This window comes from Psittacula echo, assembly GCF_963264785.1.
Source record: "Psittacula echo genome assembly, chromosome: 14".
Lineage (NCBI taxonomy): Eukaryota > Metazoa > Chordata > Aves > Psittaciformes > Psittacidae > Psittacula > Psittacula echo.
In genome coordinates, this window is record NC_137750.1 from 253,199 (window position 1) to 268,035 (window position 14,837).

At 39.9% G+C, this 14,837-nt stretch overlaps 2 protein-coding genes across 9 annotated transcripts in view; one reads left to right on the top strand and one right to left on the bottom strand.

Annotated features, from left to right (window-relative positions):
- Positions 1-407: 407 nt before the first annotated feature.
- On the bottom strand, positions 408-1,658 carry LOC308226946 (uncharacterized protein). The gene is made up of 2 exons (XM_080629112.1): positions 1,205-1,658; positions 408-542 (listed from the first exon to the last, which is right to left on the bottom strand). Exons 1-2 carry the CDS (start codon positions 1,501-1,503, stop codon positions 452-454), a joined length of 390 nt encoding a protein of 129 aa, XP_080485238.1. The 5' UTR covers positions 1,504-1,658; the 3' UTR covers positions 408-451.
- Positions 1,125-14,837, top strand: part of CSNK1D (casein kinase 1 delta) — a 30,750-nt gene continuing 17,037 nt past the window's right edge. For 7 of the 8 annotated variants that reach the window (XR_013957977.1, XR_013957978.1, XR_013957979.1 and 4 more), the window contains exons 1-8: positions 1,125-1,741; positions 7,459-7,569; positions 9,375-9,523; positions 10,011-10,239; positions 10,594-10,764; positions 12,284-12,432; positions 13,030-13,201; positions 13,549-13,688. Coding sequence is in view for 5 of the 8 variants with exons in the window: in XM_080629109.1 (XP_080485235.1) it covers positions 1,666-1,741; positions 7,459-7,569; positions 9,375-9,523; positions 10,011-10,239; positions 10,594-10,764; positions 12,284-12,432; positions 13,030-13,201; positions 13,549-13,688 (1,197 nt within the window). In the remaining 3 variants the exon portion in view is untranslated. The other variant, XM_080629111.1, reaches the window with a different exon arrangement.

The following is a 14,837-nucleotide window of genomic DNA, read 5'->3' on the forward strand; positions in this document are numbered from 1 at the left end:
ATGGAGGACCAGAGTCTCTACATGGGGTTCTATGTGGGGATATGGGGGGATATATGGTATCTATGGGGGGAAATGGATGTCTGGAGTCCCTAAATGGGATTCTATGAGGTCTACGGGGGGGATATCGGGTGTTTACAGGGGGATATGGGTGGCTTATGGGGTGATATGGGGGGATTTGGGGATCTGGAGACCCATAATGGGGTCTGTGGGGGATTAGGGGAGATCCGGGGGTCTCTGGTGACTCGGAGAAAACTCCAGGAACAAACTGGCCAGCAAAGGTTTCCAGTTGACAAGCAGGTATTCTTTATTGTGGTGCCGGCAGACACAGGGGGACAGCTCCTCCTAATCTGTGCCTCCGAACTGCTAAACAAGCTGTCCTTATATAGTCACTAAGCATACATATTCATTATGTACATACATGCATATTCATGAGGCTACTTACATCATTCTTCTAGGAAGTTTCCCCACAGGCGCACAAAAACGTGGTGCTGCTCTCCGAGGGTCCTTTACTTCTCCCAGCGATCTTCAGCGCTTCTGGCAGCCTTTGAAGCACGCGCAGTAGATGTTTAGACCAGCTTCATCAGCTCGGTAACACCACAGACACAGCAATCATCCTGTCCTTCTACTTATCAGTCAGTTTCACTGCAGCCCACCCTGGACACCTGCTATTCCCAGATACTCATCCGGGGGAGCCGCCAGAAGGGACTCGAGTGGTTCCGAGAGGAGCCGATGCCTCCCATTACCCCCCTACTACCCCGCATCGCCTCCCATTACCCCCTATTAACCCCCGTTACCCCCCCATTGCCTCCCATTACCCCCTATTAACCCCCATTCCCTCACCATTGCCCCCCATTACCCTCTATTAACTCCCTGTTATCCCCCCATTGCCTCCCATTACCCCCTATTAACCCCCATTACCCTCTATTAACTCCCTATTACCCCCCCATTGCCTCCCATTACCCCCCGGTCCCCCCTAAGGACCCCCCATCGCCCCCAGTGACCTTCCAGGGCAGAGGCCGCTGTGGGGCAGCGGCTCCAAGCGCTCTCAATGGCGCTGGCGAGGAAAGTGGCTGCGGTGGCAACGGCCACCGACGGGTGAGTGCCCCATAGAGCCCAGTAGGGACCCATAGGGACCCATTTTTCCCATTTCTAACCCATTTTCGTATTTCTAGCCCTTTTTAAGCCATTTTTTGCTGTTTCTTACCCATTTTTCCCATGGGTGATGGGTGGCGGGGTAGCAGTCAGTGTCGTAGCCGGTTCCGCCGCGAACGGCTCCTCCGTATTGGAGCCGAGCGTCCCACAGCTACACCTGAGCGCGACAAGGGCGCACACGTGAGGCCGGACCATTCTCCGGCGCATCACTGAAGCAAGCGAGGCATCCCGCCCGCCCCCACAGGCAGCGAGTCCGCCCCCAGTTGCTAAGGAAGTGAGGTCACGCAATATGACGGTCTGGAGCCGAGGGGAGTGAGCTGTCTGTGTTGTGTAGAATCCGCGGCCATCCATCCCGGGAGCTGTGGCGGCGGCGCTGCGTTTCTCGCTAGCATCAAGCGGAAGACCCAAAGCCACGATGGCATCAGGAACCACAGGGCTGTGAGGCAGCAGAGCGCGAGCCGGCAGGCCGGGCAGGGTAACAGAACCAGGTCGCGAACGAACCAGGTTGCCGCCATGGAGCTGAGGGTTGGGAACCGGTACCGGCTGGGCCGGAAGATCGGGAGTGGCTCCTTTGGGGACATCTACTTGGGTAAGGAGGGTGGCTTGCTGGGGCTGTATCTGGCAGGTCTGTGGAGAACGTCAGGGGTCGGGCCGGGATGGGGGCTGCTCGCTGCTGTACCCGCTCCCATCCCCGGCGAGGCTGGGCTGGGGCAACCCCCGGGCCCTCATTTCACTCCTGCTGGAGCTCGGTCCGCACTACTGACCAAAAATTGCCCTTTGATATGAAGTACCTTTCTGTTTGTACAACAGTAACAGTTTAATATTTCGTTGACATCATGTGCTAGTTTGGATAGTGTGGAAATCGGGAATTCTAGCTTATTTAGCCACCACTTCCCATTGTTGTCTTGTGACCTTGGGTATTGTTAATCTTCTCATCTGTAAAATCGGGATAAGGGTATAAATGCCTTCATTTGGAAAACAAACAAGCAAGCAAACCAAACAACCCAGGACAAAGCAAACCCCTCAAAACCCCAAACCCACCATGTTCAGAAAAATAGTTTGGGAAAGAAACATGCATTGGTGTTAACCATCACTGCAGTGGTCTAGGAAGAATTGCTGCCACAGGAATGTGCGTTTCTCCTGTGAGTCCTAACAAAAAAACAAAAGATAAAAACAAAAAAATTACACAACTACAGATGACGAGGTTGCAGTTAAAGAAACCTTCAGTCAAATCTTCTAATCCTTCAAAGAATCATCAGGTTGGCTATCCTGCTGCTTTCATGTTGCCCTAGTGCCTTGTTGCAAGTACCTTGTTCTGGTACTGTGATTTCTATGCAATTGTAAAATTTGCAGGGTTGGCATTGTCTTTGCCTGACCATTTGTGTAATGGCTCACTGCTTGTGATTATGACAAGCGGTGGATACAAGTTTTGAAAGCAAGTATTTATAAAATAATACATTTTGCAAACTCTTAAATCACAAGAAATGGGTTAAATCCAGAGAAATGCGCATTTTAATTCCTGTACATAGAAACCAGTACTATGCTTTTGAAAACTGTCAACTTTAAAAGGCAAGTCAAAAAGGCAGGGAAGGAACTTGCAGGGGCTAAGGAATGTTAACTGCACACATCTGGAGGGTAAAAACATGTCTTCAGCTAACATGTGGTATGTTTGGCAGTATGAGAGGTGTTTGTTTCCTAGACAGCAGTGCTTCACGTTGCAGTGCACAGCTCACATTCCAAACTAATTTGTCAGGTAAAGGTGCTTGTCTGCGGGTAATGAAATACTGGTTATCACAGTATCACAGTATGCTAGAGATTGGAAGGGACCTCAAAAGATCATCTAGTCCAATCCCCCTGCCAGAGCAGGAACACCTAGATGAGGTTACAGAGGAATCTGTAATACAGATCATATACCTGATAAAAAAATCCACATTTTTAGCTGAAGGTGTGTTGTTGTATAAAGGCAGAGAACATGAATCTTTCTCTGTGCAATGCTTGCATGAAAGATTGAAGACTTTTGTGAGAAATATAGTGGTAATGCTTGTGCAAAAATCCTCATTCGCTGTCATTGGGATTTTGAGTGGCAATTAAGACAGCAGTTAGAAGTTGAAAAATCTTAAAATTATTTGAGAACCTTCCTTTAGTATTTCACTACTGCTCAGGTAAGTCAATTACATTATAGTATAAATTTAAAGTGCAAGTAAAAAAAAATATTTTTTTTGGTCACTATGCTTACAGCCCACACCAGTAAAGTTGCACAGGAAATAATAATTCTCTGTGCATTAGTACTATTGCCATGCTGCATTTTGCACTAGAATTCCTCATTCTCAGTTTTTGACATCTTTTTATCTCGAAGTAGCTGGTGTGGATTTATGTTTAGGGCTTGCTGCAGATGTCATTCCCGAGTCAGAAGCTAGCAGAGTTACATGCTTTGAAGATCCAGCAGTTGGTGTGGGTTTCTTTTTCCAGGGGAAATGACTGTGCCTCAAGAACTGAAGTCTTTTGAAGAGGCCAATTGGTTTACCTACCATTATGTTGTAAAACAGAGGTGTTCGAAATCTGTGCTTTTTTGTGATAATGAAATGTTGGGATTTATTAAAATTTTCTGCTTGGTTGTTCAGATTATGGTAGGACATAAATGCTTTAAAATAACTTACAAAGAATCTTTTTAGATGTCATGAGGTTTTTTTAAGTACTTGTCTTCTGATAGGCCTTACTGTTTTTACAGATTACTTTAGTGTAGATCTCTAGCTTGGCTTTATGCTTTGAAAAGAAAGAATTGATTATTTTTGCCTGGGTTTGGTCCTGTAAGTTTGGTTTTTTAATGCAGCTGTGAGGGTGTAGAAGACATTCCAGAGTAGAGGGGCAGACTTTTCCCTTTCTTCCCTCTTTATCCCTATAGAGCTGATGACTCCATTGTTGTTATCAGGTTTTTTTTCGTATTCTTTTATATTCTCCCTCAAACTTCAAAATATGTCTTCTGGAATTCTGAACGGCCCCAGCTTTGCTTGTTTAGAATGGCAGGGTCTGTGGGACAGGAGTTTGAAATGTAAGGCACTATTGTAAATAAAGGAGCACAGACAACTTAAAATAAAATTTAGGAATTTAGTGTACCTGCATCTTCTGAAGTTACCCTGCAGAGGAAGATATGAATGAAATGGATTCCCAGATATTCTAAATAGTATGATGAAAAAAGGGCGATGGGATCAGAGTAAGCATTTGTTGATAAGTCTGTGAGGTCAAATAGACATGGGTCACTAAGGACATTGCAGTTGCTGTGTTTTCATGCATTTTGCATTGTGTGTATGTTTTTCTTAAGAATTAGGTTTGGGTTGTAAGCTCATTAAAATAATTTCCAAGGCTTTCCTTATGGTAGAGGATTTCACAATTCCAAGTAAATTGGAATTTTGCAGTTTAAAAAAAAATACTTTCACAACTCTATACTTCTTTTTACATTTACGGTTGGTGAGCTCTCATTACACTCCTTGTTACTACTTTCTAATTATGGTCATTCTTGCAATAATACTTGCTGCTGCTTCACACTATGTTTTCCTTAAAGGAAGCTAAGCTTTTGGTGGTTACAGAGTTACTTTAGAAATTTTGTTCCAGGGTTTAAGTGGGGACAGAAGTCCTTACTTGGTGGCAAGCAATGGATTGCTTGGAAAAATTATTTGTATTTTTGTCTCACTCTTATCAGTTTTGCTGGACTCAAATATTTTAATTTCACTATTTTAATATGAAATCTCTTGTCTTGAAGGAGAGGATTTATACAGAAGCAGAGTTCAGGCTAAGGATTCTTGGCTACCGTGGGTGATAAAGACTTGGGAAGAGGAACTGTCCTAAGAAATTACCTACTAGGTCAAGGCCATGGTTTGTCATGTGATGGTTTAATACTATGTTGAGCAGAATGGATACCAATACAGGTGTACCTATACAGACTTGATACACGTCGTGATCCTCCCGTACAGTTTTTGCCCTAATCAAACACAGAAGTCTGCAGCTGTCTATAAAGAAATATGTCTTCTAGTATGCTTGGACAGCAATTTGTGTTGGTTTTGGATCAGAAAAGTTTTTGAAAAATGAAAGAACAAACTAAAACCCCCAAAAGACCATGTTTTCTGCTGCTCACCTATCAGATATTGTTGTGTTTATTCCATGCTTTACCTGATCTTGTCTACTGTGGGATTTGGGAGAACAGGTAATGAATATAGGAATAAGCAAGAGAAGTCCAGAGTTCTGGGGTTTGAAATGAAGGTTTTTGTTTGTTTGGGGTGGCAGAGTCAGTATTAGATCAGAAGATAAGTGCCTTCCCCCTCGTACTGTTGATATGCCCTTTCACATTTCTGGATTGATGTGAACCATAGCTCATTTAAAGTTCACCAAAATAATATATTTATAAAATATGAAAAATTACAGATTGAAGAGTTTCCAGTTAGCTGCTACTGTGCTATAACCAAAGTAGCAGTGAGGGATCCTGCCAGTTATTATGCCAGTTACAAAAGAGTCATACAAGACAGATATATATACATGTACAGCCTTATTTTTCTTTTTGTCTTCCATATGTGTTCACCTTGAGTTGTGTTTATAGTACCTAGAGTGAATTTCATTTGGTTTGTTTTCTTAAAGTGCCTTGGGAAATGTCTAACAGATATTGACCTTGGTGTTGTCAGAACAGCTCAACTGTACCAGCAACACCACCTTCATACTCGTGTGTGCACACACAAAAAGATATTTCATTTACCTAAAAAAAGTGCAGTCTTGTATGAACTCAGTAGATAATCTATGCACCATCAGTTCCTTGCAAAGTGAAGTCATGCTGATTTTGAGGTGTGGGCTGTTAGCCCGTCTTTGTTAGCCTTTCTTAGCCTGACAAAGGCTATAAAGCACTGAAGTAGCTCCTTAATCTGGGGAACAGTATTTTGCACTTATAATAGGTGTCCTTGTTTCAGCTGGTGAGTATGTTAGCTCAGTACTCTGTAATGGTCAAAGAAAAGCATATGCAGAAAAGAACAGGTAAGCAGGCAGAAAAAATTGTGTACCTCTGTCTTAATTGCATTTTGTGACTCAAAGAGCATTATGGAGCTGGAAAAGGTATGGATAAGTGAAATGGGGAACAGTTAGAGGTAATTAAAATTTACTTCCATGTGAAGAATGACCAGAGTTTTTGAACTCTGAAAAGAGTTAGGGGAAAGTAAGGTAGGGTAGAAGTCTCTGAAACCCTGAACATAATGGAGAAAGTGAGTGCAAAATGATTCTTTGCTGTTTCTTCCCAAACAAAAACTAGCAGACCTCAAGTTAAGCTTATAAGAGTGTGGATCAGAACAAAGAGCAGGTTTGTTGTACTTCACATCATCCTAAATTATGAGGTAATGCAGAAAAGAGAAAGTCAAATTCTGAAAGTAGAGGGACTTGGCAATATGTTTAAAAGGTGTCTCGCATCTCCTTTTACAAATTCTTGTTTTCCTGTAGTTCCTAAGTTGCTTGGCTGTAAGAGTACGTATTTTCTTGACTCAGTGTTTCTCCTTAAGAATGACACTTTTTCTCTGCGTACACTTAAATTTTGTCAGTGAACAGGTAAGCCAATTTTTCAGTAACTTGATTCCTTAAACAAGAGTTTAATGAGATGTAAAAAAGGTTTTTTTTTGAGAGGACACATTATTGATTCTAGATAACCTGCTTCCAAGGATAAAATCATAAGGTGACAGAATACATCTGGAGTATGTTGAGATTTAGGGAAGTTGTAGTCTGTTTCCAAGATGTAAGAGGAGGTGATCTGAATTCCTAGTGTTTGTTAGGTTGGCAGGGTTACATGCCACACCTGTAAACAGTAATTCTGAGCACTTACACCACAAACTCCAAGTGGAAAGACACCCCTCAAAAGCTGCACTCATTTGTTGGTTTTGTTTTGGTTTGTGTTTTGGGTTTTTTTTTATTTCTAAAAATTATTATTTTGTTGTGGGGTTTTTTTGGTGGGGTTTGGTTTGGTTTTGCTTGTTTGGGGTTGGTTTTTGTTTGGGTTTTTTTTGGGGGGTGGTTTTTTGGGGGGTGGTTTGGTTTTTTTTTGATGGAATAGAAGCAGTTTGGGCTTCCTGTGCTAGTGTCTAATTGTCTTTTCAGATGGTAATCTGTTGGAGAGAATCTGTAAGACTTCAGAAGCACTTTTGGATAATCATGGTTGAAAGTACTTAATCTCTGGATGTTTGCCATTGAGTAGTGGTTTGCTAATATTTGTTTTGTTTCAGTCTTGACAAAGGAAATGAATCTTAAAGGTATTTTGACTGATGTTTTAAATTCTTCTGGTTTTAGGAACTGATATTGCTGCTGGAGAGGAAGTTGCCATTAAGTTGGAATGTGTGAAAACTAAACATCCTCAGCTTCACATCGAGAGTAAAATCTACAAAATGATGCAGGGTGGAGGCAAGCAAGTTATTTTCCTTCTTCAGAGCTTTAACTGATTTTATAGCTTTGATTTATCTGCCACCTGGAGGTATTTAATAACTAGGATCTCTTTTAACACATAAGGAGAAGGTAGGATAGGTTGCAAGGTGGGTGAAGCAGTACCTCAGCTATGTTGCAAGCAATGTAGGGTAGCAGTTCCAAATCCATGGCTGTCGAATTTTATGATAACTATTAAAATCCTTCCGTATTGCTCATGGTCCCCGAAAATTTTAAAACGTGAAAACCTCAAGCAGTGTGGAACAAAGTTTGGTCCTGTTTGGCAGTACACTAGTTGACTTCTGTTTCTCGTGGGTCAGTAAAAGATAGTAACCACTCTTCTGGAGTGTTTAACCTGACTTGCTTATTATAGCAGCTCAATGATAAACTTAGTAAGTTTAGATTAATTTTTGTTATCTATGTTAGCATTCTTTCTTCTGAGTCAAAAATACTTCCTTGCTATGAGAATTGTAAGACAAAATAGCATTAGTAGAGAACAGGAGTGAAGCAGCTTCATAACTACTGCATGATACTCCACTAGGATAACTCACTGGTATATTTTGAAGTTCTGCAAATGTATATCCCATGTAGTTCTGGAATATAGACTTGGTGTAGTTAAGTTTTGCTTTTATTTCGTAGTCACTTGAATTCTTCCTAAATGAGGCCATATTTTACATAAGGACTACATTCCGCACTGTATCTCTCAAATGCAAAGTACAGTAATCATACATGTAGAAATGGATGATAATGTGTATTTGCATTTAGTTACTTTTTAATTCCTGCTTCATGCGGTTGCCACCTGCTTGTAATCCGAATAGCCTTCACAGAGTAAACTGCTTCTTTTATGGGCTTACTAAGGCCGTGATGGAGGGTTCTTTCTGAGGATGGATGCTGTGGAGACAGGTAGCAGAAGGTTAAGTTTCCATCTGAATAAGGATTTCTCTGTGAAGGGAATTTGGGAAAAAATAATTCATATCAAGTAAACAGAGTTTCACAAGAGTGAATTGTACCATTTCACTTCCAAAATACATAAAATTAACTCAAAGTGAGTGGATTTGGAATTCTGAATAAGGCTACTTACATGCAGGTTTAATTTGGAATGTTTGACCAATTCTGCAGTTTTGCAATTAGCAGTAACCTTAGCCCATAAATGCAATTAGCCCATAAAGCAGGGCTAATTTTACGTCTCTCAAGCTGAATGTATAACACATCTCAAAAATTCACCAAACAGCATATACATTGGAACTGAAGGAAAGTCAAAGAGTATGGAGCAAAGGTGAGAATTCATTACAAATTGAAATGGAGGAGAAAGGTATTTTATGGTGATCTTGTGGGCTTTGAAACTAAGCAGTTAATTTCTAAGGCCTTCTTCAGTGATAATATTTAGTGTTTTGTCAATGTGGTTTTTTTCAGATTTCTAATTTGCTTTTTATTGCCATCTTTGAGACTACATGAGTAGTAATACTTGTAAAATGCTTATGGTTCAAATCCAGAGAAAACGCTAAGTACTTTCAATTTACAAGCTAAGCACAAAGACTGAGGGCTTTCCTGGGAAGGGGAAAAAGGCTAATTTTAGACCTCTGTTGCTATAATTTTTTATTGGTTTTGCTGTGAAATTATGAAGCCATTCATTTTGTAATGGCTGAAGGTAGCATAAAATGTTAAGCCTCCCCGTAAATACAAACATTCACGGCAGTGACCCTCCTAATAGAATTAATCTTAAGAGCCTTGAAGATGTATGCATGAATTGTATGAATCAAATTGTTACACAGTTTCCTTTTTTCTAGTGGGCATTCCCACAATTAAGTGGTGTGGAGCTGAAGGGGACTACAATGTAATGGTGATGGAGCTGCTGGGACCAAGTCTTGAAGATCTCTTCAATTTTTGTTCAAGAAAATTTAGTCTCAAGACAGTTCTATTACTTGCTGACCAAATGGTAGGAAGCTGCTTTGTTGATCTTGGTAGTACAGTGAGGTGGGATATTAGAATTTCTTGAGATCACAACCAACTATGTTTTATTTCTGTAATTTAGAGGCGAATAGGCTGTATCATTAGAGAAGAGACTCAAAATTAGTTTTGTTTCTGTAGATATAAAATGCCCCATCAAATGTAATTACATTTAAAGTCTTAATTGATTTTTAAAAAATGACCTGCACTGTTTGCAAACCAGGTGTTTTCATTGGTCAACCACAAATTCCCAAAACAAATTTTTGGAAACAAATATGAAACAGACACAGTGAAAAAACTGGAGAAGTTTATCGCTTGTCTTCTAAATTACATTCTCTTTAATGCTCTTACATTTTACAATAAAAAGTTTATTTACCTCTTATCAGTAAGACAGTGTATCTGGTGTTTTTATGAGAAAAAAGTATATGCCCAGTCTCTTGACAATGATTTTTTTTTTTATCCCCCCCCCTCCCCAGATTAGTCGAATTGAATATATTCACTCTAAGAACTTCATCCACCGAGATGTGAAGCCAGATAACTTCTTAATGGGCCTGGGGAAGAAAGGCAATCTTGTCTACATAATAGACTTCGGACTAGCAAAGAAGTATCGAGATGCTCGAACTCACCAACATATTCCATATCGTGAAAATAAAAACTTAACAGGAACTGCTCGTTATGCATCCATCAACACTCATCTTGGAATTGGTGAGCTGGGGAAAGCAATAGATAGAAACTTTAAAAATGTCAATGCACATAATATTACTGCAAGTAGAAGTTGTTTAATGGAGGCATAGAAGAAAGTCCCTATTTCTGGCACTAGCAGCGTAGCATGCTTGGCCTTGTATCTCTTGGCTGGGTGGGATTTGGTCAGTTTGTAATTCACAGGAATTCACACATTTTTTTTTAATAATTGTGAGGGTGATAGGCTTTTTCTTGTACTGGATGAGTTTATGATGGGCATAGTTTTTTCTAAGAGTTTTTATGACGGTCTTGTTGCACAGTCTTGCATTTCCAGTAGAAAATGAAACCTAATGAGTCCACTTTTTTATGCTGTTGTAGAGCAATCTCGCAGAGATGACTTGGAGTCCTTGGGCTATGTACTGATGTATTTTAACCTGGGCTCCCTCCCCTGGCAGGGACTGAAAGCAGCAACAAAGAGGCAGAAATACGAACGTATCAGTGAAAAGAAAATGTCTACACCCATTGAGGTTTTGTGTAAAGGATATCCTTGTAAGTTACTCTTTCGTGGCACTAGGCGTACGTGTTCATGTTTTAGCAGTATTTCTTCTTTATATTGAATTCTACCTATCTTTTTCTACTTCTCTCTTCTCCCCCCCGCCCTTCTTTTTGTACCCCTCCCTTCACAATTGGGCACATCTGTGATTAAGACTCTGTTTTTGAGACTTGATCTTTGTGTTCCTGTACCATTTCTAATTATCCATTGTCTGAATGATTAGTAAACAATCATTGTAGTGCCCTCAAGTGGAAGGATGCTTGATGCATCTGAGTTGTGCTGTATTGTGTGTGTGCATCTGGGCTGACTGGGTAACCGATAAATGACTATTTCTTCATATGCAAGGGTACTGTTTCTTGGATGAATCAGATTGTATAGTCAGATACACCTCTTACCTGTTTCAGTTGTTGCACTTGGGAAGGTTCATCCAGGTTGGCCTGTTGATGGTCGGCATCTGACAGAGACATAAGAAACTCTCCTATATCCTAGTATAATGACTAAAAGCTGTTCTGTTTGTCAGATTGGTAATAATGAGTATGCATTTTTGAGCCCTGCAAAATGGTACTTGAATCTGTTTTAAAACTTCGTAACATTAGCTGCCATCAGAAAATATTGTTCATCTTTCATGAGAGTTCCATCTCTCTTCTTTCCACACTCTTGGCTTTGGCAGCTAGGTACAATAACAAGAACTATGAGTTTTATTAGAGTTGTATGAAAACTTACTGTTTTCAGTCTGTTGCAAATGTTGCTTCATACATGTTCACTTAGAGTATTAACTATGGTTTTCCACTGGGGTTAACAAGCAAGACAAGACTCATCAACTTTTCTTGGTTGGTTTATTAGAATTTCTTTCTTAACGTAAATTATTAATATATTATTTCATTTGGAAAGACTTGAAATCAAAAACCAGTATTTTGATACTGCTATTATATTTGGTGCATTGAATTGACAATGTTAATGTTTTTGCTGTGTAACTAACATTTTGTGTGCCATATGAAAACAGGTGTTGCAAATCTAAAATTTTAGCTTGACACATATGGGAAATTTGTATAGGTCCACTAGTTTCTGTGTGTTTTGTGAGGCAGAAGGTATGAATGTGTATGTGATTTAATAACAGAGATGCTTTTCCGTGTCACACAATAAATGGCATTTAAATATATTCAAAGAAAGGCAAAAAACCCCTCTTTGCTCAGATATACTTTTAAACCTATCTATGTGCCCCCTTCCCCCTCTGCCAACTGTCAGTTAAAGAACTCTGATATTGAGTCATCTGTGCTGTCCTCTGACATCTTTGCCCGCTCTGTGATAGACAAATAATTTCCTTTACAGGGTTGATTTAATAGATGGGCTATAGTGTTGCCTTCAAGAGATTTCTAGTTTTATGTCATTATTATTTTTCTTATGTTTAGGAGATTCCCTGTTTGCTGGGTTTGTGGTGGGTTTTGGTTTGTGATTCAGAATTGAAAAAAGCAAATGCGGAGCTGAAAGAAAAACCCAGACTTTCTTTTATTACAGCTGAATTTGCCACATACTTGAATTTCTGTCGTTCTTTGCGTTTTGATGACAAACCGGACTATTCCTATTTAAGGCAATTATTCAGAAACCTCTTCCACCGACAGGGGTTCTCCTATGACTATGTGTTTGACTGGAACATGCTGAAATTTGTGAGTAGCTAACATAACTTTCTAAATTTATTCTTTTCTTTTTTTGTAATATATTTTTTTTTTTTTTCTACTGCACTGTCAATTTTACTATAGGATTGTCTTGCCTTTTTCCTCCCAGAAGCTCTGTTGTCTAGGAAGAAAGATCAGGAAATGAGGAAAGGCAGGAGATACAAGAGCCATGAGATGGGGGTTGAATGACAGCTAAGTTGGAGTTACGGGGATTTAACTGTGTAAGGCTTCTGAGATACTTCCTTGGGGGCAATCACCAGGCTAGGTTGCAGAATTACTATTTTCTCTCCCCTTGATCTTGAGCATGGGTCATTTGCAACTTCTGAGGAGGTGTCCAGCTGTGATAAGATACTGTAAGTATCTTACTGTAAGTATGTATGTACATTAGCATTTTGAAGACTATGTCAGCAGATGTATGAACAAAATTTAGAATTTATGGCAGGTCTCAAGAAATTTTACCAAAATAATTAATGACCTAACTTAATAAACTTAATGGATTGTGCAGTTCTTTATTTTCAGTGGTTTTGTCTGTATATATAGTTGTAAGTTCAGTAATTCCCCAAGTTGTTCACTAGTGTCAACCCGTAGGGGGCAAGCAGAACGGCTGAAGATTCTGAACGTGAAAGGCGAGAACGAGAGGAAAGATTGAGACATGCACGAAATCCAGCTGTGCGTGGAATACCCTCGACTGCTTCCGGCAGGCTGAGAGGAGCGCAAGATGTAGCTCCTCCTACTCCTCTTACCCCAACTTCACATGCTGGTAAGTAAGCAAATACCTGGATAAATGCATCTTGTAGACTATTGTAATTTACAGTTTGTTCCTGGTCATTGGAAATACAAAATTAGAGTTACGATACCCGAGTGGTATTTGTGTTTAGTCAAGGTTTGGGGGTTTTGTTTTTCCTTCATCTTGCTTTTCAGTAGGTTGAAGATAATTGTAGGCACTCATTACCTGCCAATTGCTACTTGTATTTCTGTGAATGTAAAACAAAAGCCTTGATTTCTCTGTGGAAGCTTTGTATGCCAACAGGGAAAGTGTAACTTTTCCAGTGCTCATGTTATCATCCCCCTTTGTGTTGCAAAAATGTAATACAACTTTTCTGACAGCCAACACCTCTCCTCGGCCAGTATCTGGTATGGAACGAGAAAGGAAAGTGAGTATGAGATTGCATCGTGGTGCCCCAGTCAATATCTCGTCTTCTGACTTAACAGGCAGACAAGATACCTCTCGCATGTCAACTTCACAGGTAAAAAAGATTTCCGTGTAATGGAAGAATGGGGCTAATTTAATAAAATTAACTTGCCAAAAGAACATACCAGCTAATCAGTGTTTTCATGCTGATTTTGCAGGTAGGATTTGACTCTTATAAATACTTTACATTTTAACTGAATGCTTGTGGCTGTAGACTACTATAAAGAAAAGAAGATTTTATTTTATTTTTAACCTTTGCAGGAATAAGGATAAAATACTCTAATACAGAGTCATTGGTGTATGAGGTGATGTAAAATCCTAGAGATACAGCATTTTTACCTTCAGTTAAGGTGTTCAGCTCCTTTGCTCACTGAACTTCTTACTCTACTTCCTCATTTATAAGAGAGATAAGTTGAAGGCAGTTGTGAGTCATGTTTCTAAATCTAACAGAGGAGAGAATATTAATGCAGAATAGACAAGCAGTAGTTGATGAAGAGCAGGAAAGTGCAAAAGTGAAGAAATGTTGTAGTGCAGTACTGTAATTCAGAGCAGGTGAGAAGCCACATACATGGATGACGAATAGATTGCAGAAAGCTCATTTTAAGATGCAGGAGGATGAATGATAGTGATTCATAGCCATATGCAGCACTAAAATCATCCTCATTGGTCATGGTGACTTAGCAAAAAGATTTTAGGAATACTTCTTTTCGAGTTGACATTGACAAAAAATGTTTACATGCATTTTTAACTCTTTATGCTATAGTTATATAAACATTGATAGCTATAGAGAACATTCATTTTTGAGGATGTTCACTCAGACTTGTCCTGTGTAGTGTGTGGTCTGGATTTGTACAGCTTACCCTCAGTCTTGCCTGCAGAATGGGAAATTGCCTGTACTGCGACATTACTAGGAAAGCATTCTGTTATGAGGACTGGTGCGGTTGCCTAAGAACGTTTACATCATGCCTCAATGCTCTGCTGGAATTCTAACTGCATATTTTTTGCTGTGGACTTATTTTATTCCTCACTGATGGAGCGTACTTATAAAAATTAACTCAGTTCCTTTTGGCTTCATCATGTAATTGGCAAAATTAATTATTTTGGATGTACGTATGCTTATAAAATCTTACTGCTAGAGGGAATGCTTTTTCAGAAGAAGGCCAGGTGGGTATCCATCATGAAGACCAAGGGTAAACTGGATTGG